The sequence below is a fragment of the Cervus canadensis genome, chromosome 17 (genome assembly GCF_019320065.1).
Source record: "Cervus canadensis isolate Bull #8, Minnesota chromosome 17, ASM1932006v1, whole genome shotgun sequence".
NCBI lineage: Eukaryota > Metazoa > Chordata > Mammalia > Artiodactyla > Cervidae > Cervus > Cervus canadensis.
This window is the reverse complement of record NC_057402.1, coordinates 3,170,886-3,198,474: the sequence shown is the minus strand read 5'-3', so window position 1 is coordinate 3,198,474 and position 27,589 is coordinate 3,170,886. Positions and strand designations below refer to the sequence as shown.

General features: G+C 44.8%; 1 protein-coding gene across 1 annotated transcript; it reads right to left on the bottom strand.

Annotated features, from left to right (window-relative positions):
* Positions 1–1,959: 1,959 nt before the first annotated feature.
* On the bottom strand, positions 1,960–27,315 carry YY1 (YY1 transcription factor). Its single transcript, XM_043489282.1, has 5 exons — positions 26,552–27,315; positions 13,035–13,197; positions 5,760–5,820; positions 3,916–4,074; positions 1,960–3,127 (listed from the first exon to the last, which is right to left on the bottom strand). Exons 1-5 carry the CDS (start codon positions 27,228–27,230, stop codon positions 2,945–2,947), a joined length of 1,245 nt encoding a protein of 414 aa, XP_043345217.1. The 5' UTR covers positions 27,231–27,315; the 3' UTR covers positions 1,960–2,944.
* Between the last annotated feature and the right edge of the window lie 274 nt (positions 27,316–27,589).

The window sequence follows — 27,589 nt, the reverse complement described above, 5'->3', positions numbered from 1 at the left end:
TGAGCTCAAGGTCACCTTGGAAAATAGATGTCACTCTGGGGTGACAGTTCTTTATACAAATACTATGCTTCCCCCTAAACCCCCACCGCCAAAAAAGGGGGGAAAATAATATAAGAAATCCAAAAATAGAAAACAACATCTTGTTAAATGTAAACTTACCCTCTGAAGTTTTTATATTACATATGCTAGAAACATGCATTTATTTCAGCTCAGATGTAAGAAAATATGTATCAGTATTACTTATAAATCAGATTAATCAAGACAATTGACTGTTAGAACACCATTTCAAATTTTAGTAAATTACATCTTTAGCAAAATTATAAATTCTAACCACAAGCAGAATGGGTGTTAGGTTATACCCAATGAGAACTACCTCTATAAGCTGTCACTGTGTCCTACACTACTGTTGTAAATTCAGAGTGCTATGTCAAGGAGGAACTTGGGCGTTGAACTTTCTTCCAACGCCCAATGAAATTCCTTTCAGAAATTAACTGCAGCTTGAGAGAAAAACACATGAACACACGGAGAAGAGTTAAGGGGAGCAATGGCTATTCCACTCAGAGACAGAAAGGGACGGGAGAGATGACGGAAGGCATCCCCAAGGGGTCAAGGCACAGAGGAAGAAGAACCTCCCTCCAACTCAGGGTCATGGCATGGCTCTTGGGGCCGCTGGGAGATTTCCCCACGGCCTGATTCTTGTCTCGCCGTGGGCCCTTGGGCAGGAGTCCTGAGGATGACGCCAGGACCAGGCTCCAGTGTGGCACAGCGCTGGGTGAGGGCGTGACCCTTAACAGCCCCTCGGGGGGCTGCTGACCCGATGGTGGGGAGGGACGCACGGGCACTGACTCCGGGCAGCGGTGGAGGCCTCTGCCCCAGATCTAGGCAAAGCAGCACAGGTTCGCGCTGGGGCGCTCAGCTTTGCAGGGGACATCCACCGCAGGCTTACCTCTCTCCTGACTGCCAGATACAGCAAAGCCTGGCTTATCCAGAGAACAGCTGGGGTCTTCTGATTAACTCAGTTCCATCAAACTACTCAATGGATAACAGATTCTGAACAAATAAAAAAAAAAAAGCGTCTCAAGTTAAATTTTTCATTTATGATTCAGAAGGCACTTCAAAATTCCGGAGGGCCACAGGGTCCCTGTCATTAGATCACCAATCCTCCTGGACAGGACCGATGGAGAAGCTGAGAGAGACAGGGCTGTGTTCTGGACCTGATGGTGTCCTGGACGTCTTGTACCTGAATCACTGGTATTAGCTAGTCTGTCAATTACTCTGCAGAATCAAGCATACAGCACAAAAACATACAGTATGTTTGCATTTTGAATAAATGGGATTTTGCTGTATCATGGCAGTTTATAAAATAGTCTCACGAGTCTGATATTTGACTCTAAGTAAAATCCAAAAATTATAATCATACATTTAAGAGGTCACAACATGAGAGGTCAAGTACTCATTGAGTACAGTTTTCTTAATAACCGAATCACCTTGCCAATCTGCACTATCCATTTAGAAACACGGAAGGAAGGAAGCTACTGGCGTTCAACTGCTACAATGTGCTAACATTGGCAGAGTCCACTAGATGGAGGAACCAAGGCTCTCCAACCAGATAGCCAATAAACTTAGCGTTTCCTATTATACCAGCCAGGACCTGCAGGAGCCGCTGAAGGCGGCCTGGGCAGCAGAAATGCCTTGTCTCCCCTCTGGCTCGCGCCCCCTGCCAGGTGACACCTTACCTTGAGACAACACACACAGGCCGGGGCACAATTGCTTCAGTCACGCGTTTGCTGGGGGAGCCAAAATCAAAATCCTGTTACCAGCGGGCCCGGTGCGGGGTACTCTGAGGTAGTTCCTTAACTCGGGGTGCCTGTTACCTACTCTCAAAATTCAGTACATGTGGGAAGTATTAAAATATCCATGCATCGCTTTAATCACAAGTCACTGTAATTGAGTGCAAAATAAAGGAAACTTGAGTTGCTTTATTTAGCTTCCAATTTCTGGGAGGCTCAAGAACTGTAATTATTCTGGACAACAAAAGGAAATAAGACTGTGCTTACAGATCTTTTTCTGCCATATTCTTTCTGTAGGATTGCTATTTTATTGTTGCCCTTTCTGTTACATGGGATGTACACATCAGGTGTTAAAAGGTACAATACATTCTACGACTGAGCACCACTTTCTGTAACTGAACAGGCAAAGAAATTACACTGAACATCAGCATCTGGCAGTATTTTTCGGAAAAAAAAAAAAGTGACTAAAATGGGTTTAAATTGATTAACACTATTAAATCACATCTAATATTTGATACTACATGATTCAATACAGCTATACGATACAATTATACAAAATGTGTTAACATCAAAGAATACAACCAAAATTAAGATAGCAAACAAAACCTATATAACTTTTTTTTTGTACAGGAAAAATACTTTTGAAGTATGCATGTAACTGCCCATTCTTTTAAAGAAAATCTACTGCAAGCAAAGTTATCAACCTCCAGAAAAATCACACATAGCATTACTAAGCATATCCCCAAAAAGTGTACAATATGCACACTTGGAAAATACAAAATTAAAAAAATTGTAAGCAACAGGTGAGCTTCATATTTATAAGAATGTGAAAAGAAGTCCCATTTTTAGCACTGTTGTATAAAGAATTGTCTTTTGATGTGAAGTTCATGAATCGTCCTCCTGTTGGGACCACACTTTACAAAAACACCGTGTTTTTGAAACGAGATTACAGAGCAAGATAGAGCATCTTAGCAATGTCATCTTATTAAAGTTTTTTTTTTAATTTTTACTACTTTATCAAAACATGTCCCTTGGGTATGTAGGATTCATTTTTAAAATTCTTTTCTAGAAACAATATACAAAGGAGAGGCGTGTTTATTCCCATCACACTCCTGGAAGATGCTTCCCGAGGCTGAGGAGGGTCTTCTGTCTTCTCACTGGTTGTTTTTGGCCTTAGCGTGTGTTAAGATGTGCGATTTCAGGTTGGTTGACTGAGCGAACTTCTTATTGCAGCCGTCGAAGGGGCACACGTAGGGCCTGTCCCCGGTGTGGATGCGCACGTGTGTGCGCAGATTGAAGTCCAGTGAGAAGCGCTTCCCGCAGCCTTCGAACGTGCACTGTCGAGGAGAAGCCAGAGATCGCCCGCTCAGACTCGTGGGGCCAGCAAGGGGGCAGCTCAAGGCTGCGGGGGGGAGCCTGCCGCCTCTACCTCACTCCCTGCCGCCCTACCCCGGGGGTGGGGAGCTTTCTAGACACATTCTAGAAGTAGGGCAGGGAGCTCTAAGGCTGCCGGGACAGCTCCTAGGACGACCCGTGGAGAGCCCTCAGGAATTGTTTAATACAACATAAGAGAAACATTCAGCAATATAGCAAGAAATCTTCCTAAATCTTACATGAGGGTCCTAACACTTCTGTAAATATTTCAAATCATAAGTGACAAATGGTTAGGAAGGCTTCTGATATCAAGTATTAAAACAAAAAGAACATGCTAGATTTAGTGGCATTGCTAATTCATTCACTTGTTCATGGGCTTCTAAAAACAAGGCAGAATACTACTTTAGAAGCTACTCTCCTATATGAAAATTTTAGAAGCTCCCTGTCAATATTCTACAAAAAATATATTAATCACATCAAGCAAACTGCTTGAATCCCAACACACAGGAAGTGCTGTTTCAGGCTCGCTCTTGAGCAATCCTGTGCTTCTCCAGACATGAAGTCCACCCCCAGAAGCACTTGCTATATCCTGTCTCTGGTACCACACAGATACGAGCGGTGGAGCTGAGAGCCAGGGCGGCCCCTGACCGAGTCCCGGGGACCCCACCGTGGGACCCTACAGTGGCCTCTCTGGGCAGCCGCCTTGCTTACACCTGCGGGGAGAGCGGAGGGGAGACGGAACTGGCTCTACCTGAAAGGGCTTCTCTCCAGTATGAACCAGTTGGTGTCGTTTTAGTTTGGAGCTCTCCACGAAAGCTTTGCCACACTCTGCACAGACGTGGACTCTGGGGCCGTGGGTGTGCAGATGCTTTCTCATGGCAGAGTTATCCCTGAACATCTTTGTGCAGCCCTTTGAACAGAGAGAGAAGCTTAGTGGTCCACACTGCGAACTTACACACGATGCTTCCGCCTGACAGCCTCCACGCACACAGGACAACAAGCCCCTGCCCTCCCCGCTGAAATGTCGCTTCACATCACAGAAGAAACAACTAAATTATTTAAGACAAAAACCAAACAACCCCAGCTCAGAAAGGCCTTATGTAATGCAAACTTCTGTTTTACAGTGAGGAAACTGAGGCTTAGAGATGTCTTTAAGTAGACTTGCCCAAGGTCACGCTACTAGCAGGAGCCTTGCTGGGAGCAACAGCCGACCCGGCTCCGTGCCCCACGGCCGCCTCTCGCGGCCGCACCCCAGATGAAGAGCAGCAGCCTTGAGAGAGGGAGCCGAGGTGCCGGCGGTCCACCGCCACCTGGGGCCCGCACTCTGCGCTGCAACAGTGGGCTGTCACTCTGCATCGCCTGCTGCCCGCTCCTCTCTCTCTGCCTCTTTCCCCTTCGTGACAGAGAAAGAAGCCAGAGGGTCTCCCAGGAATGCCACTGCAGAAGAGATGTGCTTTGTGAGACATCGGGAAGGGCAGCAGGGAAACGGACAGCAGAGAGGGCAGGGGGTGTGCAGGCTGGGAAGGCGGCCCAACACCGCTGCTTCTGCAGCTGTTGCCCAACAATGGAGCGAGTGGGGAAATGATCAGACAGCAGGACGGAAGGACAGCATGAGTCAACACCGGACAGCTTCACAGGCAAGGGGGGTGTGGGCGGGAGCCAGCTTCCACCGTGATCCCTAGGCTGAGTTTCCACTCAGAAAACAGAATTTTAAGAAAACTCTAACTGGGAAAGAAATACAGAGAAGGTAGAGAGATGTTGAGCACTTAAGACAAAACTGTTTTCAAATGCGTATTGCTATTTGGCCTCAACAGAAATGCCTTTCTTTACGTTTCAAAATTTCCACAGTAACAACATTTTTTTAAAAAGACAAAATAAATTTGTGGGAGCACAGTCATCAGAGGTGAGACGGTGAAACTAAATCTATCCTTCTTCAATTGTTGTTTTTTAAAAATTTATCCCATTCAAAACCTCTCACCGTTTTTCTGTACCACCTACACGATACTTTTATTTTGTCAGTGTTACCTCTAATTAAGTTTAAAACAAACCCAATCTGTATCTCAAAGTACTTTTTAAGCTATCTTTAGAAACTAATAATAACAACTACATTTGAAAACAATTAAGTACCCCCTAGCAACAAACAGCTAACAGGTAAATTTAAGAAAATTGTGGCAGAAATGATGAGATCTTAATAGGCTTACTCTAGCACTATCCAAAATCAAATTTCCATAAGGAGCCCACAGTCCTATAAAGGTCCATGGGTGAGACACAACCCAATGCCTACAGATTAGACTTGTTTAACAACTCAAAAAGAAGAAAAAAGAAGAAATAAAATCCTAACAGAGTATATTCAGTATATAGTGACAATAAAAACACTGTTGCCCTACAGTAATCCCATTTAAGAGTATTTAAATTTAAGTGGCCTTTAAGGAACAACAAAACTTTCATCACAAAATACGATCTCTTGAATTTAGAACCCAGATTCTAGTTCTTCACTGAGTCTCAATTATGAAGATGGAAATAAAAGTGCGATTTCTTATAAGCTCTCTACAACTTCATTCACAGAAATGAACACTTTCCCCTAGCATTACTTACTTTATGAGGGCAAGCTATTGTTCTTGGAGCATCATCTTCTTTAATTTTTCTTGGCTTCATTCTTACCAAAGGGGGGAAAAAAGAGAGAGAGAGAAAGATTTGTAGGAATGGGTAGATTCATCTGGCATAAATCATATAGTCCCTAAAATGCTTTCCCTGTAAGTACAAAAACTAAGATTACAACACGCTGCCGTGAAGGGGAAGGGACGAGAAGACTCACGTTCACAGAGGACCTGTGACTGAAGCACTCTCCCGCCTACAGGTAAGGATGCTTAAGCACAGGCACAAGTGAAGTGCTGCCTACGGGCTCAACGTTAGTAAGCTGGTGCATCTTTAGGATGGCACTGTGATCCGTGTGATTTAAGTATCTGCTCCTTCTTCCCAACTCTTTAAGTAAGATATGAGGGGGGGGTCTTAAAGGGGGGTGTCCATCTTATGATGGTAGAAATTATCTTTAATAGACCATTTTTAAAGGGTTACAGAAAAGTCCTTTTAAACAAAGTATTACCTATCTATCTATATATACCTTTTTTTCACACAAAAGTCCTTTAAAACAAAGTATTACCTATCTATCTATATATACCTTTTTTCATACTGCTTAATTTTTATCATACTATTAGTTGTGGTGGTGGTGGTAGGAGGGAGATACAGTTTTAAGCACTTGGGCAGTCAGGGAGAGCCTTTTGTGGAGTGACTACCCAGAGCTTACTTGGTAACTTACCTACCTGCTATTTTCACTGAACCAACCTTTGGTCTTTTGTCAAAATTTTCTCTCCAAAACTCCCTACAGATCTGTGTGTGGTAGAGGGCTGAGAAAATAAGAGCTTCTAGAAAAACTATGAGGATGAACATTTAGTGAACTAAGCTGATGTCCCCTAGAGTAAGCTAGCTGACCATCACTCTTCCACGATGAAAGACGTGAGGCACGGAGCGGCCACCTTCCAGTTAGCCAAAGCCCTGACAATACCACCCTTCTTCACTCTTTGTCTGAGCCCAGATCCTCCTTCCTCTGTCACATCTGAACTCCAGAAATCATCTCATCAAACTTGCCACGCCCTGGATGAGCAGAGGTGAAACAATTTTATCTGCTAGCTATAACTTATCTCTAAGGAGTTTGTTCAAGATCATACACATTTCCTACTTGGAATTCTAAGAGAATACTTTCAGTCTGGTACCCTCCTCAGGCCAACCCTGCAGTTACTTGTTCTTTCTTGTACTTGGAAGATTACCGCATCAGTCAGCAAACATTTTCTAAGTGCCCGCTGTTTACACGGCTCTGAACTAGCCTTTGTTATCTTAAATACTATTAAGTCCTTGAGTCTGGATCTGAGTTCACAAAACTAGGTAGGGCAAAACTGGTGCCACTGCGCCACCTGGAGGTTATAATGACAAAGTGTCCACTAAGAACCAAGCTCCAACCTTCCCAACTAAGGTGTTTCCTCTTTGAAGACTCCACTCAAATGCTGTCCTGGCTGTGAAGATAAATACATGATTGTCTTTGTCCAAATTCATAGAATGGTAGTAACCTAAGAGAGGGTGAATTTTACTGTATGCAAATTATCTCAAAAATAAAACACTCTTGACTTTGTGGGTACGAACTTGGGGACAATGGTAGTGAAATGCCTATGTCAATAGGATAGTAGGTGTCGCCCAGTTACCTCAGCGGGTGCCAGACCCCACAAATTTTTTTAATTCCTAAGAATTTTTATTCTGGAAATTTTCAAATATACCTAACAGTAGAGAACAGTTCTACATGCCATTCACCCAACTCTTGGTTTTTTGGAATGTTATTAAGTTGCATTTTTGAAAAAATGTCATTTTCAAAATGTATGCTAGTATTTAGCAATATAATTAAGTTTTGAATGAGAGTGTTAAATGTATCCGGGCAAATACCCTTGGACTCAAGGAGGAAGTGAAGGTATTTAATTGCAGCCACTCTTAAGCTTGTTGGCAAGTCACTCTTCGTCACTACACAGTGGCAAATGAGGCAGTATATTCTGGTACCTTTTACATTATATTAGAATGCAAACACTGAAAAGGTCATTTTCCAAACAAGTATGCTTAGAGTGAAAGTGTTCTGTTTTTGTGAGTATAGACAAAATTTCTGTGGCAACAACTGGTACAAAAACCTACAAAATAAATCCTAAAAAAGATGAATTTTCTTACAAGACTACAATTATATACTTCTACTTAGAGTATCTTCTTGATCGACCCAAACGAGCCAGAAGTAACGAGACTTGAGCTTCTCCTCAGCTGACTTGGACCTGGAGACATGACAACGGCAGAGGCGTCATGAATGAGACAGAATGGGATGTGTGACTGGTGCCGCACGACCTTGAGCAAATCACTTAACTTCTCAGCCTCAGTTTCTTATTCTGTAAAAAGGCGAAAAGCTACCTAATCAGAGCTATGAAGGTTAAAAAGAGATGCTATGTTAAGCTCTTGAGAAACAATGGCTAGTATTACTGCCAGCCTGTGCTAAATGGGCTTAGCCAAAAATGAGTTTATTCCTTAAAAAAAAAAAAATTAAAAAAAAAAAATCACAGTTGTATTCAACCCAGAAGGTACCGGGGCCTCCAAACCACCATCATCAACTAAAGAACTGTGAGACTGAGAAATGATAGCAAAGGTAAAGCAGAAAGGCCCCCTCCATGCATTAGAAATTTATGGACAAGCCAGGGAGCCAACAAGTTTCCTGTTCAATTAAAACTCTAGTTTTAGTAGTTTTCTCTATGACATCTATGACGTCACTGCTGACTTCACAGGATCTCATCCTGTGTACACTGTAAAGGTTGGACACCAGGACCACAAACTGTAGGAATTTCCTGGACAATTTTCAATTTACCTAACGGGTAAACCAAAAGTTCCAACTTAGTTAAACGTGCAAATATCCTAGAAGCTAAGATGAAAGATTTCTGAAGAAGTGATTCTTCAGACTGGAACCATCTGTGCTGACAGGACAGTGGGCCCTATGTAACAGAGCTACCATTCGCAAGCACAATTCACCTCCCTTTGTGTCAACTAAGACAAATGAACCAGTTTTTCAAACCAATTCTCTCTTGGACAATGTACATTCATTCATGAGATATTAAAGAGTTTCAGGGCACTTTCAGCTCCACCATCACATCTTTGTATTAATCCAGTGAAAAATCCTCGGTCGGGGGGCGGGGGGGAGGCAGTAAATCACAACAAAAACCCCCACCAACTCAGATCTGACCACTGGTTATTCTGATCTTCCTGGACAGAAGGTTTCCTAAAGGCTAAGATTAGTTAATGAAAAATGCACAAATTTAACCAGGAAACAATTCTCCAGGTCCCAACCACTATCCCATTTTTGAACTATTTACTAAAAGGACATATCAAGAAAGAAGAAAATCACCATAGTCCCACCTCCCCAGTACCGTGACTTTCAAATAACTATTTGCTATACTTGTCCACATACACTAAGTGATTACTAAGCAGTCTAGGCTCAGTGCAACTGGAACCTGAGCGTTCTCTGTTCAAGTTCAGTCCAGAACCCCATCACCCCAGTATATGGAGAAGAGGGGAAAGCAGCTGACATGCTTCCTGAAGCCAAGAACTGACTCACAGGGTGGAGGTGGAGGGAAAGAGGAGGCCCGCAGAACAAGCTCTGTGCATTCTTACAAACCAAGGAGATGAGAGCTGGCCCCCAGCCAGCTTGAAACGTGGTGCTTCTCTGCCCCAGTCACCGACTCTGGGGCCTCTTCCCAACACGTGAGCCTGGACAGGAGCAGGGCACCCCAGGCTCAACCCTCTCTCACCACCACCGCCCCAGCAGCCGTTTAGTTTTCCATCATCTTTTCAAAAGCCCTGAGATAGTATGGAAAGTGGAGGTGAGGATGAGCCTGACTGCACAGCACCCCAATCCCACGCCTTTACTCTGTATATGTTGTCAAGAGGAGCAAGATTTCATTCTATTCCATACACAAAATGAAGTATTTAACTGGTTGATTATAAAAGAAAAGAAACACACACCACATTCAGATAATTACGTAAGTAATGCTTACTAAAGAATTTAACTGTGTGTAAGGATCACACTTCCTGCGCTCTAAGGCCAATACAGCAGCTTCAGTACCAAAGAGCGAATTTTCTTAGTCAAGTCAAATGAGTCTTCTCTCTAAATAATGTCAAAATAATGTTCCATTTTTAGGCCATGGTTTTCTTAACCCTGCCACCCTTGTCAGGACATTTCTGATTATCTTTTCTTCTTTAGAAAACTCTTTCTCACACCACCATCTTCTATCCTCTTGATCATTCTAACTACTGCTGAATGAAATGGGACTTTTCTTAAAGAAATTCTTACAACCCACTGACTTCCTATTCTAAACTGAACAAGTTTTCCAGTCTGCTGCATAGCTGTCTTCTTGATTTTCTTTAGGAAGTCTTCCCTCTGATACTCATCCTCATTTTACCGGAGCACACCCTTAAGTAACCTCTTCAGAAAGGGTACATGCAACATAAAGCGAATCCTTTAGGCATCTGAAATTGTCATTGTTTTGCCCTTGTGTTGGACAGATAGCTTTGCTGGATCAAGAATCCTATGTTGTAATAATTTCCTCAGAAATTTCAGAACACCGCTACTCTGTCTTCTAATTATCTATTGCTGTTGAAGAAAATTCTCATTCGGGTTTAATTATCATTCTTTTGTAGGTGACCTATCTTTTCTCCCTGGAAGCCTTCAAGTTCATCCTCAGTGATTCAAAATGTCCCAAATAGATGGATAACTGGTGTCCCTGGGTCTCTGTCCCTGTGGGTGGCCTCTTGCTCAGGAGTAAGGTCCAAGGCGGCCTGATGCAGGGCGGAAAGGCCTCATGGTGCCTCCTGAGCTCAGAGATGAAACATCCTGGAGTTTCTTTCAGAGGACGGGGGACAAGTTTTAAGATCGGCTGCCCCAGTTCTCCAGCAACAGGAACACGCAAAGGGTCCTCAACACCTAATTATTTCTACTGCTCGCTGCCCAAAAGGCCCCACACCTCTCTGAAAACCTCGCCTCAGCCCTCTGCTCCCGCACCAAAACCGCTTCACAATGTATAATCTAGAGAAACATTCACTCTTCCGTCCCGTGGCCCCTCTGGATCCCCACTGGCTCTCGCAGGGCTGTGCTCTGCTCTCGAGCACTGAACCAAACCCTGCTGCCGAACCGCAAAGCCCTCTCCCACCTCCCCATCACCTGAGGAGCAAAGCTTTCTAGTGTGCGTTAAAAAAACTTAATGCACACCAAAATGTGCATTTTCATGCCTCTTTTGCCCTCTCCCCAAGACCATCAAGCTACTTCTCAACCTTCCATCATCTCCTGCCACCTCAGCACATTTCTTCACAGGTACAGTCTGACCTCTGGCTCAGGCCTTCGCGAGCTCTTGTTCAACTGGCTTCTCCTACTTCCTGGCTGTACCTGCACCCATCCAGTCTGGATACAGCTGAAAAGTAATTCTCTCCAATTAAATCTCTGATCACACAGCCCCCTTTCTCTGCTGCTTAAAAACCTTCACCAGATGTCTGCTACATACAAAGAAGCACATGTCTTGGCCCCGTTTTCAGCCTCTAATGATCTGGTTTACATTTACCTAAACGCAATCACTTCTCTGTTGCTGTCATCCAGTCGCTCGGTCGTCCCGGACTCTTTGCTTCCCCATGGACAGTAGCATGTCCCTGTAAGCATCCTAATTCACAGCCCAACTTGGCTTTTTTTGTTTTCTGAACAGGTACTGGATACTGAATGTGTACTGTGTGCAGCCTATCCCAGCATGGAGGCTCCACAGACACCCGTCCACCTGTCAGAACTCTCAAGTTCCTCAAGGCCCAAACCAAGCGCTCCCCTCTCCAGGGCTCTCCTTGACTCTTCCACCTCTCTATCCCTGGGACAGCAGCCCATGCCCTCAATACATCTGAGTACCATAAGAAAGTTACAACAAACTTTCAGAACTCTGTGACAATGTTAAACACAGGTATGATATTTGGCTCAATCTGTCCAAAAACTCTCGGCCTCACTGCTGAGTATGTGTCCTACACAGTCCATTTTTAGTTGTACTTCGGGGTGGGGTGGGGTGGGGCACAGCAGGGCACTTAGTTACCTAATTCACACACCTATATTTAAAATATGAACAGCAGTAAGAGCTGGAACACAATAAGAGCAGTTAACAAGAGGATAGGGCTTTACTTTTTTAAAGCCGTGATAAATCAGAAATAAATTAATTTTTATATTCCCTACCACTACAGTTTCACTGCAAAGGAGAAAGGGTACAGACTCTTATCAAAGCACAATAGGATTCTTATACCCACATGACATGTGGAGAAACTGAGGTTCCAATGGCTGGAGGCCACCCACCTTGTCTCTGGCAGCAGGGAGAGACCAGGACACCCCAGGGCCTCCAGCTTTTCTCTACTCTGCTCTCCAGAAGAGGAGGGGGAAGAAGTGTCCACTCTGTTAGAACAGGCGTGCACAGACTTCTTTCTCACCCGGCAATCCTGTCCTTGCCTCAATCTCCTGGGCTGTTCCAGGCTCCATCCAACCTCAAGTACATAAAAGGAGACCACCTGCTCCAGATCTTATCAGTTTATTTCATTTAAAATTACACACCTCTGTGGGTTTTCTCCTGTCCTTGTAAAAACTGCCAAGCAGCACTAGAAAATAATGTGAAAGGGGACCAAGGTTTCTCTAAGGACCTGGCTGGTTTCAGTCAAAACAAACAGAACAGTCATTGGTTTCAGACCTGCCTTCTTGCTTCTCACCTTGCACAGTGGAGCACAGGGTCCTAGACCTGAATATGCGATCCCCTCCTATCATGCCAGCTAAGATCAACAAAACACTAGGAGCCTAACTGATGACACGCTGAAATCGGAGCTGAAGAAGTCCTTCCTAGTGGTCAGTTGCACAAACCTAGTACAGACCCAGGGCTCCAGCAGCTTCAGACCAGGACAATACATGCAAATTTAAAATGAAGACAAAGAAGCCAGGAAGTAGTGTAAAGACATCCATTTCCAAACAAAATATTAAAAACGTGCAACTGTGTTTATTCACAAGCAACATCAATTACAGAATTTAAAAGTAGGTATTTGCTTCCTTTCAAATCTAAAACAGTGCCACTTAAAAAAGCACAGTTACCACTGAAAATAAAAGCAAACCGCTTTTGTTTTCAGAAGCTTCCCGAGAGCAAGAATACAAACCACTATTGTTATTTAGGCACCAAAAATCACAGCTGGCAACACTCAAGCACTTTCTCTAACTAGACGAAAGGGAAAGTTCTTGAAACTTACCTAGCAAATTCTGCTAGTTGTTTGGGATCTGAGAGGTCAATGCCAGGTATCCCTCCAGGAGGAAGTTTCTTTCCTGTCATATATTCTGAATAATCGGGAGGTGAGTTCTCTCCAATGATCTGTTCTTCAACCACCGTCTCATGGTCAATATCTTTTTTTTCGTCTGAAAAACATAAGATGGATCGTGTTAGCTGAGTAAAGAAGTTATGTGAGCAAACACATTTAAAAAACTATAAAAAGTGCTTTCATCAGCAGCTTCTTAAATGAGGTGATTTATAGCCACTATCTCTTAACCACTCAAGCCAGTCTTTCCCCTCTCAATCTCTTAAAATCCTGTTTCGGCCTGAAGGTCACCAAAAGTCTCAAGGCCAAAGTCAACAACTCTCCCCTGTGTTCCTTCTGAGCCTAGTGGCAAGAGCTGGCCATTATTATTTAAGTCCTCAGCACCCACTTCTCTCTGCTCTATGCCTACGTCTTTAGCTGGCTTACTTTCAGCTTCCCTGCTTCTCCTCCCACCCCTTTCTCGGAGTTCTGCTTTCCGTCCAACACACACACTTCCTGTTAACCACCAACTCTGCATGGCTGACTCAAACTCGATTTTCTAGCCTTCATCTCTTAGCAAGCCTCTTGCCTACCTCTCCAGCTCCTCATTCTTCACTCCAGCTATATTGGCCTTTTGTTCCTCAAATGTACCTTGGACCATCCACCCTAACCTCATGGCCTTTGCCCTTGCAATTTTTATTGACTACAATGTGCAATCAGAGCTGTGTGATTTTTGTTACCCACTTCTACTAGATTGTAAACTCTATGAGGACAGGGATATTTGTCAGTTTTGACCCCCATGTAGCCTTCACAGCCTTGCTCAGAGCCTGCATATAGGTTTGCATGTGTGCTAAGTCGCTTCAGTCGTGTCTGACTCTCTGTGACCCCACGGACTGTAGCCCACCAGGCTCCTCTGTCCGTGGGATTCTCCAGGAAAGAATACTGGAGTGGTTGCTATTCCTTTCTCCAGAGGATCTTCCCAACGCAGCGATCAAACCCAGGTCTCCCACACTGCAGGCAGATTCTTTGCTGTCTGATTCATTAGGGAAGGTTGGTTTTCAAATATGTGTTCAAAGAATGTAGCACAACTCCACTCATACCTCTTACCACCACATCTAAAAACAGGTTTAAAAAAAAAGAAGGAAGACTGACTCCCACAATCAATCTCCTATATTCCAAACACCAAGTCTTATTTATCATTCTAGGTCCTATGCTGTCTGACCTCACTTTACCACATCTAGTCTTTTACTTCTCCTTGGCTCAAATTCTCTCAGGGCTGGTTGATTCCATCACTCCAGCCTCAACATTCTTACCTTGAACTCCTGGATTATTTACGAATAGTAACACTGACAAACTCTAAACCATGCTGTTTTGAACTTTTGTTGGCCTTGTCTCTCAAATTAGAGTGAAGCACCTGGAGGGCAAAATCCCAGCCTCCTACCACTGCGGTGACTAAAGCAGACAACAGAACGTGCCGAAACTCTCAATGCCAACTGAAAACCTGTGCTTCTCTACCCAACTGTTTCACCATGAAAAACCCAGAAGACAGCAGTTTTAAACTTTAAATGCTTTCCCCCCATTCTTTACACGAGGGTACGTTATACGTCATCTGGTAGTATCAAGGACAGGAAGCGTAGTTACCGACACCAGTTACAGAGCTGAGACCCCACACCAACCGACTCCTTCATTTCTTTTCTCAGGCTGTGGTCATGCCTATACCCTCTGATCCCTCCAACTGAGGCACAGTGACTAGGACATCCACCTTCTACTGGTACCAGAATGATGGGGTGTAGGGAGGCTGCTCCCCCCACCCCCGCCACTGAAGCCACTTTTCTTCTCATGAAGAAACACTCGTTTGTATCTTTCTCATACAAGAAAGATGGCAAGGTTGAGAACCACTGCTGCTCTGAGATACTACACCTAATCTTAGCCAAAAGGCCGAGAAGCGATTCACTGCAGCTCTGAGAAAGCCACTGATAAGAATTATGGAAGAGTGCCGAGGCAGGGCGACAGCTGGATGCTTGGCATAACAGAATCACAAGTTCAAGCACTCCTTGTATTAGTTCAACACATATGAACTGTCCTGGCACTGTTCTCGGCAGCAGAAACAAAATCAGGTCTCTGCCCTCATGGGACTTATGTTCTGGCGAGGAAGTTGTCTCTGTAACAAAAATAGTCTAGGGACTTCTCTGGCGGTTCAGTGGTTGAGAATCTATCTGGCAACGCAGGGGCATGAGTTCAGCTCCTGGTCGGAGAGCTAAGATCCCACAGGCCTTGGGGCAGCTAAGCCCTCACTACAACTGCGGAAGTCCATGCCAACTAGAGAGAGGCCATGCATTACAACTAAAGACCCAATGCAGCTATAAACAAACCAACAAAGAAATGTTTAAGGAACACTCCAGACTGGGTGGCTTAAAAAGAAATGTGTTCCTTACATTCCTTGAGATCAAAGTGCCAGCTATTCAGTCCCGTCTTTGCCGTTCGCCACCAGATGTCTCCTTGTTGTATCTTCACATATACATCAGGTCTCATTCTATTACGTAATTTCTGCCTCTTCTTGTAAGAGCACTAACCCATTCATGAAGGCTTCACCCCCAAACCTAGTAACTTTCTCAAGGCCTCAACTCCTAATAACACTGTATCAGGGATTTGGGCTTCAATACATGAATTCTGGGGTGACAATAAAGTCCAATGAGGAAATGTTTTATACTTCTTGAAGATCAGTTATTGGTTCCAACAGTCAACATAGGGTACCCAGAGAACAGTCAGATAATTAAGAATTAGAATACAAAATATGCATAAAATAAACCTGAAGTAGAGGCTGACAAGATTTTTTTTTGGGGGGGGGGCTGACAAGATTTTTATGTCTATTTTGGTAAAACAGACATTACTTATCATTTTGAATCACCTGTAACTTCACAACTGAGCAGCATCAAGTATACTCATAATGTTGTATAACTACTCAGCTTGAACTTTAGCCACTCAGCCATGTCTGACTCTTTGTGACCCCATGGACTGCAGCCCACCAGGCTCCTCTGTCCATGGAATTCTCCAGGTTAAGAATACTGGAGTGGGTTGCACTGTATCTCTGGGTTATCTTCCCAACCCAAGGATCAAACCCGGGTCTCCAGCATTACAGGCAGTTTCTTTACCATCTGAGCCAACACAAAGTCCATGTATAACTATTACCACTATCTATTTCCAAAACTTCATCATCCCCAACAGACACTTGCCACTCATTAAACAACAACCCCTCTTCCCCTCATTCAGTGGTAACCTCTAGTCTACTTTCTGATTTCATGAATTTGCCTACTCCAGATAACTTTTCTAAGTGGAATCATATATTCTTTGTCTGTCTGTACCTGGTTTGCCTCCCTAAGCATGTTTTCAAGGTCCATTGTGTTGTAGCAAATATAAAAATTTCATTCCTTTTCCCAGGTGAGTAATACTCCTATATGACACAAGGTAACATTTTGTCTACCCATTCATCTACTGATTGACACTTGTGTTGTTTCCATTTTTTGGCTACTGTGAACAATGCTGCTATGAATGATGTTGTGCACATACGCCATCTAATTTTAGAAATAGTTTTATTGTAAACACAGCTATGCTCATTTGTGAATATACTGTCTATGGCTGCTTTCCTGGCTACATGAACACATGGAGTTGCTCAGTTGCATCTGGACCTACAAAACCTAAAATACTACTTATCTTCTACCCCTTTATGGAAAAAGTCTGCTGATCTCTGGTCTCTATGATGGGATTTCACTCAGAGAAAACAGGATTAAACTATAGTGAAATTTTTCTCTTTGAAACAAGGAATGATTTGAGATTACCCAATGATGGGATTTACTACCAAAAGGACATTTATCGATAGGTCTTTAAAAACTCCACAAAAACAAACTAACTTCTGTTGGCCTAAGTTCTAAATAATTGCTATGGTTACTGTACGATTTCATAAAATATATTTAAAAATTTGTATGTCTTACTTATTCCCTAACAAACAGTGTCTTTCATAGAAGTTAATTTAGAGAACTCCTTGAAGGCCAATGCACAGAAACCATAAAAAAGACAACTGTTAACTATTTAACAACTTTTAAGAACATCAGCTATTTACACAGGAAGAAAACTACATTTCAAAGAAGACTGCTAGAGGAACGACAGAAGATGCTAGATCTACTGCCAGAAGAAATCAGACAGTGTGTGCCTCGTTCACAGCAGGAACAGACACATGTTACAGCAAGAGATCGCACTATGTCAGCGTTTGCTATGATTTGGCCATTGCTATCAGATTTTTGAAAGAAAGTCTTCAGAAGCTTTTGCCAAAAGGAAATTTATGATGCTCTAAAAAGAGAGAAGCTACATTTACAGACCACATGCACGTAAGCTTCCCTCTTCAAAAAGTGTAAGTAAAGGGGAACAAAAAAGAACAACAAAAAAACCCCAAATACAAGTATTAACTCAGTCTTTTTTTGAGTACCATTTTATTTAAATACGTTTTACTGTTTTGTATTCAAACAATTTCACTGTTTGCAGTGGCCATTATTATACTCCTTCCATTTCATAATTACTGCTGAAATAGATTCACTGTATAGAGGAGGAAGAAGATGTTAACTGATCAGCTCTGATTACCAAACATGTTATATGTGTTACTGAGTTCTAGTGAATGGCAACAGGGGAATTATCAAACACATACCTAAGCAAAGCCTGTTCATGAAGTAAAGTATCTAAATCTGCTTTAAAAATTGTATATATTTATTCTTCTCTGGGGGTTTCCCTGGTGGCTCAGACGGTAAAGTGTCTGTCTGCAATGCAGGAGACCTGGGTTCAATCTCTGGGTCGGGAAGATCCCCTGGAGAAGGAAATGGCAGCCCACTCCAGTATTCTTGCCTGGAAAATCCCATGGACAGCGGAGCCTGGTAGGCTACCTTCCACGGTTCGCAAAGAGTCGACACAGACTGAGCGAGACCTCCTCCAGTATTCTCTGGAGTCTTCCTTGAGGGCAGCACTCAGTTAATTATCTCATTGTTTCAGGAGACAGGATTAATCCACACTAGAAGTGTCATCAAAATCAGTTTCTATACACCTGAATCTAATACAACACTGTAAATTAAAATGAAAACCAAGTCTCAGTATTCTTGTTTGGAAAAAAGCTGAGAAAACAAGTCACAGATTCAAAGAAGTAAGGTGGTAGGGGGAAATGTTGTATTGGGAACTTCCAGACAAAATTGTGCGTTAGATGACTCTTGTACTAATACTCCAGCCAGAGGCAAATAATCTACAACAGCAAGACCAAAGCTAAATGGCATAAGATGGAAGGTGTGCAAAAGCAAACTCTAGCCAATACCATCCATGAATGGGGCGGCACACTTTTATTTCAGCAGAAACATCTATTCTTTCACATTTTAAAGGCAATCTTCAGTTTCTAAGTTACCAAAGCGATAGCCACTCCCAGCCTAATTTGAGAGACAGAGACTCAAAACATTTAGTCAAAAAGAAATGACTAAGGAACTAAACTATGCCACAGGCCCAGAAAACAGAATCAGAGGTGGAGCTTCACGTGCCCCCCCATGCTTCAACCAAGCCGGTTTGCTTGCGATGTTATTCAGTGTCTGATAACACAACTTTCCTCTCCTTTCTTGCCCACCTCTCATCCCCGATCTGGGCTTTCCAAAGCCCAAGTCAACATCTCTTTCCTCCAAGAGGCCTCTCATTCTTATCACTGACCTGTGTTTGGCTTCCTTAATTTATTAAAAGATAGACCACCTATCTTATGTTGTTGTTCAGTCGCCAAGTCATGTGACTCTTCGCGACCTCATGGACTGCAGCACTCCAGGCTTCTGCTAAAACAAGGCAACACATTAAAGGCAACCAGTGTGTCTGGAAAAGAGGTGTGCACCGTTATTCCAAAAAACAAACCTTTATTCCCCTTTGCCCTCCCCCTTATGGGCCTAAGGGGAAGAGTAGGTCTTATGCTTAATAGTTCTTAAAGAATGTTGAATAAGCAAGTAAAGAATCACCTTCAACTACACTGCTTAAATTTAAGTCTTCTGGCCGTGCAAAGACACTGTGAGAACTCTGACACTGTACTAGTTGGAACCGGTGCGCTGCTATCACTCACAGCTCTCTTCACACAGAAAACAGTTTATTTTAGAACTCAGTCTTAACTAAGGAAAGCTGGATTCCCCTAGAAGTCTATCCTGTCTTAGGATCAGCTGTCAGCAGTATGGTTTCCTTTTTTATCTTGATTGCCAGGAAGCTCATTAAGGTGGACACTAACATTTCCTTTTTTCTGTGATCCTGATTTTCTGTTCTTATCCATTTCATATTTATTTACCTATTTCTCTACTTATTTGCGGGTCAGCTGAGCTAGATTTTGTTTTTCCACACCTTCCATCTTAGGCCATTAACTTTGCTTGACCGTTCCAGGTAACTTTTGGCCATTATTTACTCATCACTGCCACCAACCCAAACTTCACCAAAATGCATGTGTGTGTCATGCTAAGGCACTTCAGTCATGTCTGACTCTTTACACCCTATCAACTGCAGCCTGCCAGGCACCTCCAACCATGAGAATTCTCCAGGCAAGAATACTGGAGTGGGTTGCCATGCCCTCTTCCAGAGGATCTTCCCGACCCAGGGATCGAACCTACATCTCTTAAGTCTCCTGCACTGGCAGGCAATGTTCTTTACTATCACCACAACCTGGGAAGCTCCAAAATGAAGCGTAGCTAAACAACTAAGATTCACTGCTAAGCAACAAGCAAAGATCAGACACAGGCTGTTTTCCACATTTCTCCACTAACAGAGGCCTTAAGTAGGGACACTATCATTTACTGAGTACCTATTTCATGTCAGTAATTGTCACATTAATTCAAACAAAGCCTTTATATTAACCTCTTGTTTTTGGTCAAATAAATCAAGCCTCAGAAATGCAAAGTGGTAAAAAAGAAAAAATAAAAGAAAGAAATGCCAAGTGGTGGGACTTCCCTGGCGGTCCAGTGGTTAAGATTCTGGCCCTTCCACTACGGGGGCGGCGCACAGGTTCAATTCCTGGTGGGGGAACAAAGACCCCACATGCGGCAGCACTGCATGGCCAAAAAAAAAAAAAGAAATGCAAAGGAATATATTCAAAGAAGCACAGTAAGTGATAGATCCAGGATGTCAACCTAGAATTGATTAACATCCATGCTTTTTCTGACTCTTTGCAACCCCATGCACTGTAGCCCGCCAGGTTTCTCCATCCATGGGATTTTCCAGGCAAGAATACTGGAGTGGGTGAGTTGCCATTTCCTTCTCCAGTGACTTTAATAAATGTTTCTTTACTCTCTCCTCACCCTTAACTACTCCTTTGCTCAAAGCAGTAATGAGATGAGAGTGGCACTGTGGACTCCAGGCCAGGATTCGGCCTGACAGCACAACTTGCAAGCACTCATTCACTCAGTTCTTTACTGAGACTCCTCTATGTGCCCTGGACCATCTGCAGGGTTTCAGCCCAAGACTTACCACTCTAGAGAAAGTAGAGAGACAAGCAGCAAGTTAAAAGATAAATGCAAGGCAATTTCAAAACAGGGTTAGGAGATAAGAGTGATGGGGTAAGGATGCTAATCGGAAAGGATGAAAGGGCAGGCCTCTTAGAGCTGAGATTATGAACATCGGGGATCAGAGCACTGGACACAGAGGTGCTGCTTCCAGAGAACAAGTTGAAAACAACAAGTGCAAGAAACTAAAGCGCCGAGAAGGGGGGAGCAGGGGCCAGACCATGCGTGGCCTGGCAGGTTATGAGAAGTCTGGAGTTTACTGAATGCAATAGTGTGTCTCTGGGATGTGTGTGTAGATACAAAATGTTAAGTTTACCAATCTAAAAATCATTTCTAAATTTACAATTCAGAGGCATTAAGTGTATCCACACCTGTTGTGTTTGTAGAATTTTTAGGCAAGGGAGTGAATTCATGTAATTTAAATCTTAGAAATCAAATTCAGAAAGGAATAATGTGTGACCCAATCAGATCCCCAGAAGTGAAATCCATAGGTCTGTATTTGGTCCTTGTCAAGAGTCTATAAAAACATATTCAGTCTAAGAATCACATGTAATAATAAAAAAATACAAGTAAGATATCGAAAAAAAGCAAAATTCAAAACCAACTGTCACTTCAGAGTTGTGGCAGCAGCGTCTCTCCTTCAAAGTTTTGGTGATGCTTAGAAGCAAGTAGCAAGGGGAGAGAAGAGGGCTGAGCGGAGAACTGCAGCCCTGTGAAGTGTGACGCCGTGAGACACTAGAAATTCCACCTGGAGCTTGTGGCCCCCCTGGAAGGAGACAGGCCCACCACAGGACAGCTTTCACAAGCACTGCCTCTCTCCTTCCCCGCCCCTCCGCTCTCACACTCACAGGAGCCCATCACAGCCACTCACATTAGCTCAGTGTGTGATCCCGTCTGAGCTGCAGGGTAACACTGAAGTAACTGAAGAGTTGACACGAATTCTGCTCTAGAGAGTTCCTAATATCTCACCGGGTCATGTTAACACTGGGTCGTTTTGCTTTAAGAAAGTAAGTATACTGCTTCCTTTTCTCACAAAGGAATTCATAAAGTAGCATTTCTTTGCTGTAAAGGAAATGAAAAATGCCTTCAAGGGTCCTCCTACCCCAACAGGGCATTTTACAAAGACCCCAAGGGCAGAAGCGGAGACACGCCAAGGTCAGATCTCTGGCCACTGCCCTCTAAAAGGAAATTTGATGCTCCTACTAACAAGATTCTAAAAAACCACTGGGCTTGCTGTTATTGATAATTAATCACTAGGTTACACATAACATACTACCAACACAAGACCCTTAAGACTAAGAAACAGCTCCTCTCCCCACCTGTAAAAGTTCACCATAAACAGGAAGGCACAAGTTTACACAATATAGTCAACTAGCTTCCAAGACCTCCCTGCATCTTCCTAACAGTCTACAAACAGTAAAGAAATACATGTTTTCTTCAACATCCAAGTGGTGTTTCGGATGCCAAATTTTGAAAATACTAAGTACAGTGAGTGCTTAATACTGTAGAATACAACTCACTGGTAAATGTTCAGATTTAAAAATTATAAAGTTTTCACTTTTACGTTCTTCCTATGGAAGTAGTAAGGGCAGTTTATAAACTGGTCACCAAATGTACATCTTGGGAAATGTTCAAGATAATTGCTTTTGCTAATAACCTGCTATGAGCCCTGTTTCCCAGACTTAAACTGATCTTCCTAAAGACGACTTCAAAACAAATAGAAAGCCTTTTTGTAAATATTCACCCAGGAGTATAGCATATTTTTAAAAAATTAACCTTTATTCTCTCCCAAAAGCCTGAAATGTTAGTTTTAGGTAGGTCAGGAGTCCTGACCTTTTCTGATACGGATTTTTCTCTTCCTACTGGAGCAGACAGCTGTTGACTAGGGGTGGGAGGGAGGTTAATAACCAGGAGACAAGAGTCTGACAGCACAGAGGCTTGTAAGCAAGCCAGGCTTCCAGAGCCACCAGGTCAGGAAGCGGGATCTATGACTTAGGCTGTCCTATGTAGGTCATGGGGGTGACACGATTACTTTGGAGGGTTCTTTGGGCTTGGCTCCATGGGAGTTCACATTTACAGCATCTTTCCATAGTGATCAACAGCATGTTAAAAAAGGAAAAATAGTCAATTGTCAGGACTAGTAATTTTTGGCAAACTTGAACTTTCTGAACATATAAAAGTGAGAAAAAATGTAATACTTTTTTTTACTGTCTTTCAATTTGCTGCTTTTAATATCAATGGTTTCTGGTCTTAGATGTTTTACTCAAACTAGCACAAAGCACCTCTATATTCTAACAGAAGATAATTAAAATACCGACAGCCTTGAATGAAGGTCACATATTCTAACTACCTGAAACCTCAAGATTCAAAAGCCTTTTTGGTTTCTCTCAAAACTATATGTTTTAAATACACAGCTTTTACTACTAGCTTTCCTACTCAACCCAGTGATTCTGTTAAGTGGTTTAGTTTTTAATAAATCCTACAAGATAGGATGTCCCTCCTAAACTATCGTGATGAACAACTGGGGGGGGGGGGAATACATAATACTTGGCCTTAAATTTAGCAATAATGAAATGTTCATTAACTATATGCTAGGAAAGATGCAAGAGAACAAACACGGGCCTTAAGCAAAGGATTCTTTTCTAGTGAAGTCGCTCAGTCGTGTCCGACTCTTTGTAACCCCATGGACTGTAGCCTACCACACTCCTCTGTCCACGGATTTTCCAGGCAAGAGTGCTGACTGGAGTGGGTTGCCATTTCCTTCTCTTCAAAACACAGTTAAACTGTGATTAAATGTTAAAACATGTTCAGTCTTAACTAGACCTTAATTTTCTCATCTGCAAAAATAAGCAGCTTCTGTGGCGTAGTATTCAGCTGTAAAAAGTGATGAAGTACATTCTACAACTTGGAAGAACCTTGAAAACAGACTAAGCCAGACACAAAAGGCAATATATAGTGTATGATTTCATGTAAATGAAATGTCCAGAATAGGCAAATCCAGGGAAAAAGCAGATTAATGGCTGGGTGGGGTGGGTGGGGGAGAGGGCAATAATAGCCAGTTTTTCTGGGGTGATAAAAAATGTTCTAGAATTAGACAGTGGCAATGATTCCACAAGCTGGTGAACAAAGTAAAAGGCCACTAAACCACACACATGAGATGTCAATTAATTAAAAAAGAAAAAAAAAGAAGAAGAAAAAAAGCAGATCTCTAGGGACCCTACTCTACTATAGGAATACTAGACTCCCCTCTGCCATCCCATTCAAAAGATGCCAACCACGGAGCTCAGCTGTCCTGTGGAAACTGAATGAAGACACACAAGCAGAAGCAGCCCACACAACCCAGGGCTTTGTTTCTCACTGCTTTTCTTTAGCCAAGAGGTGCTACCGACTAACTAGAGCCCTGACAATACCCTATGTGTATTGTTATTGTTTAAAGAACTTCAGGTTAACTAAACTTGAGCTTAGACAAAGGGGCTGTTTAAAACTTCTCTTGCCTAGGATCAGATGTAATCAAGTACATGAAAGCAGTGTGTGTAATGCCTACCAGTCACACACACATAAGTTAAGCCTAACAATTAACCTGCTTTGATTTCTTCATCTGTTATCAATTACCTTATTTCATTTCTGAAGATGAAACTAAACGCCAAATTTGAACTTGGGACATGTAGAGTTAATCACAAACTATTTCACTTCTCTTCAGTAATAATTCCAAACCACAAGGACAAGGAAGGGGAATAGTTTACCATATAACATGTCAGAGAAAACAAGCAATTCTATATTACTGCCATCAAATGTTTATAACCACCTTTATGCAGAGTACTGCAACATGCCAAACAACTAACTCTTTAAAGGAGACTTTAAAATATCCCTAAAACTGTACAAGCCTGGAGCAATCACTTGCAGGGGAGGTAATGACTTTTAAGTTAACTTGATACATACCACTTCAAGTCAAGTCTACATTATCAAGTGTTCTGGGTATGGAGAAGTGGGTTAGCAATTTGCTAAGATCAAATGCAGAATACGTAAAATATCCTGGTTTGCTAAATTACTTAAAGCCAACATGACCATACTGTGAGAAAAAGTAAATATAGCTTCATGTGGTTAATGTATCTTTACCTAAATACCTAATGATATCATGAATTCAGCAAGGGGTGGTTTAAAACATTACTAAATCGTGTCCAACTCTTTGCAGCCCCATGAACTGTAGCCTGCCAGGCTCTTCTGTCCCCCAAGAATACTGGAGTGGATTGCCATTTCCTTCTCCAGGGGATCTTCCCCACCCAGGGATGGAGCCTGGGTCTCCTGCATTGCGACTGCAGGCGGATTCTTTACCAGCTGAGCCACCGGGGGAAGCTCTGAATTCAGCAAATTCATCAGTAACCAGCACAGCGTCCCATAACCCATTACTATTAATAATGGGAAAGCATGGCTTCTAGTTCCTACATGACCACTGTGCAATCATTCTGCACTACCAGAATGTATACAGAAGGGATCTTTGGATAGCCTCTTAAATACTAAGATATGTCTCATTTAAATATACAGCTCCTGCGAAACTCAAACTACTGAGAGTTCCACAAGGCCCTCAGAAACCCCAACAGCAGGGCTGTGAGCAAGTGCTGTTACACGTTGAGGGCACCTCCGCTCCACCGCCAGTCCCGAGTCACAGACCCACAGAAACCTGCAGCTTTCCACAGCAGATACAACCAGACCTGCTTCAATCCAGTCTTTTGCCCGATTCATTCTCGTGAATTTTAACAACCCTAAACACGCCCTAACCCTAAACCCTAAACAGATTTCAAGGCTTCACCCAATTCTGAGAATTTATATTAAACAGAGTGGGGGAAAGTGTGGTGAAAAGGATTCTACCACTTTAATTACCCAAGTACTAGATTAACTCGTTATGGCAGGATTACTCTCAACCTATTTACTACTACAACCAAAATTAACAAGATAGCCTGTGGACAGATAATAAGATAAGGACAAGAAAACACTAGTTACAAAGTAAAATTAAAACAGATTTACATATGCAGATAATTCTTTTCTGCCCTAGATATTTTTCCTGGCCCTCGTTCAGAGACCAGTGTTAAAAGAGTAGAAAAGACCCTTTTCTAGAACCCCTTCTTTTCACTGGAAGTTTTCTATCAACAAACGTGGAAATACTCGATTTTATCAATTTAATGGCAGACATGCAGATGCAGAGTCAAATAACTTAAGAAAACAAAACTCCCTCGAGTGCGAAGGATTCAGTCCTCTGCAAGAACCCGCGATCCCTCACTAGGCGCCGCGCGGGGAGCACAGGCGAAGGCCCCGCCGCAGCGCGCTGACAGAGGTCCCGCCGACACCGAGCCCGCACACGCGAGCCCGACGTGCCGCCCAAGTCCCGCCCCGCGAGGCGAGCCGAGGGAGCGCCGCGCGGCCGGGAGGGCGAGCGCACGGCCGCGGAAGGCGCCTCCCGGGAGCTGCAGCGGCTCCGGGGCAGGGGCGGGGGGCGGAGTCGAGCCCGCGACGCCCCCCAGAGGAAGGCCAGGGAAACGCGGCGAAGGCGGGCCGGACGCGAGGGCCAGGCCGCGCCACCCCGCCAACGCCCTCCCGCCGCCCCCGGGGCGCCTCGCGGGCGGGTGGGTGCCGCGGACAACGGGCCCCGAGCCGGCCGTTGGCCGAGCGCGCCCCGCCCCGCGCGCCCTGCCCCGCCCCACCCCGCGCCGCGCCGCGCCGAGCGGCCGCCCCGCCCGGGGAAACTACGCCATTGCGGCCTAGCGGGCGGCGCCGCGCCTCCGCCGCCATCTTCGCCGCGCCGCCGCCCGCCGCCCCCGCCATCTTTTGGGGCCGCCATACTGGCCCCGCGAAGAAGATGGCGGCGCCCATCACACACATAAAACATGGCTTCCCTTCAAAACAAAAACATCCCCGGGGCCGGCACGCGCCGGCGCTCACCTGAGGACCACATGGTGACCGAGAATTCGCCCTCCAGGGTCTTGATCTGCACCTGCTTCTGCTCCCACTTCTTGTTGCCCGCGTCCGCGCCGCCCGCCGCCCCGGCCCCGCCGCCGAGGTAGCCCTTCTTGCCGCTCTTCTTGCCGCCGCCCTTCTTGACGCGGCCGCCGCCCGACGACGACGAGCCGCCGCCGCCGCCGCCGCTCTTGCCGGCCGCCGCCACGGTGACCAGCGTCTGCTCGATGTAGTCGTCGTCGCCGCCGGCCGGCGCGGGCACCGGGATGAGGATCTGGTCCTCGAAGCCGTCCTCGGCGCGCAGCCCGTCCGAGTCGTCGCCGCCCACCACCTCCTCGCGCGTCTGCACCAGGATCACCTCCTGGTGGTGGTGCACCTGGGTCGGGTCGTCGGTGACGAGCGGCTGCAGCGCGATCATAGGCGGGTGGTGGTGGTGGTGGTGGTGGTGATGGTGGTGGCCCGCGTGCCCGTGGCCGCCCCCGCCGCCGTGGTCGCCGCCGCCGCCGTCCTCGTCGTCGTCGTCGTCCTCCTCCTCCTCGCCCACCACCGTGGTCTCGATGGTCTCCACGGGGATGGTCTCCACTTCGATCTCGTGCAGCTCCACGATCTCGGCCGGCATCTCCGAGCCGTCCGTGGCGATATAGAGGGTGTCGCCCGAGGCCATGACTGAGGGCTCGGCGGCCACGGCCGCGGCGGCCTCAGCTCCGGGGCTGCGAGGAGGCGGCCGGCCGTGGGGAAGGAAGGCTGAGGGAGGAAGGCGGCGGGCGGGCGGGGGGGAGAGGGGGCGGGCGGCGGGGGGAAGGGGCGGGCGCGGCGGCGGCGGCGGCGGGCTTCCCCGCCTCCTCGCCTCGGTGCGCCCCGCGCTCGCTCGGCCGCTGCTCGCCCCGGCGCCCCGCCGCGCCGCGCCTCGGCCTCCCGCTCTGGCCGCGCCTCCTCCCGCCCTCCGGGGCCGGCGCTCTCCGCTTCCCCCTTTTCCTCCTGCGCCTCCGCCTCCTTCCACACAAATACCAACTCCTCACCCCG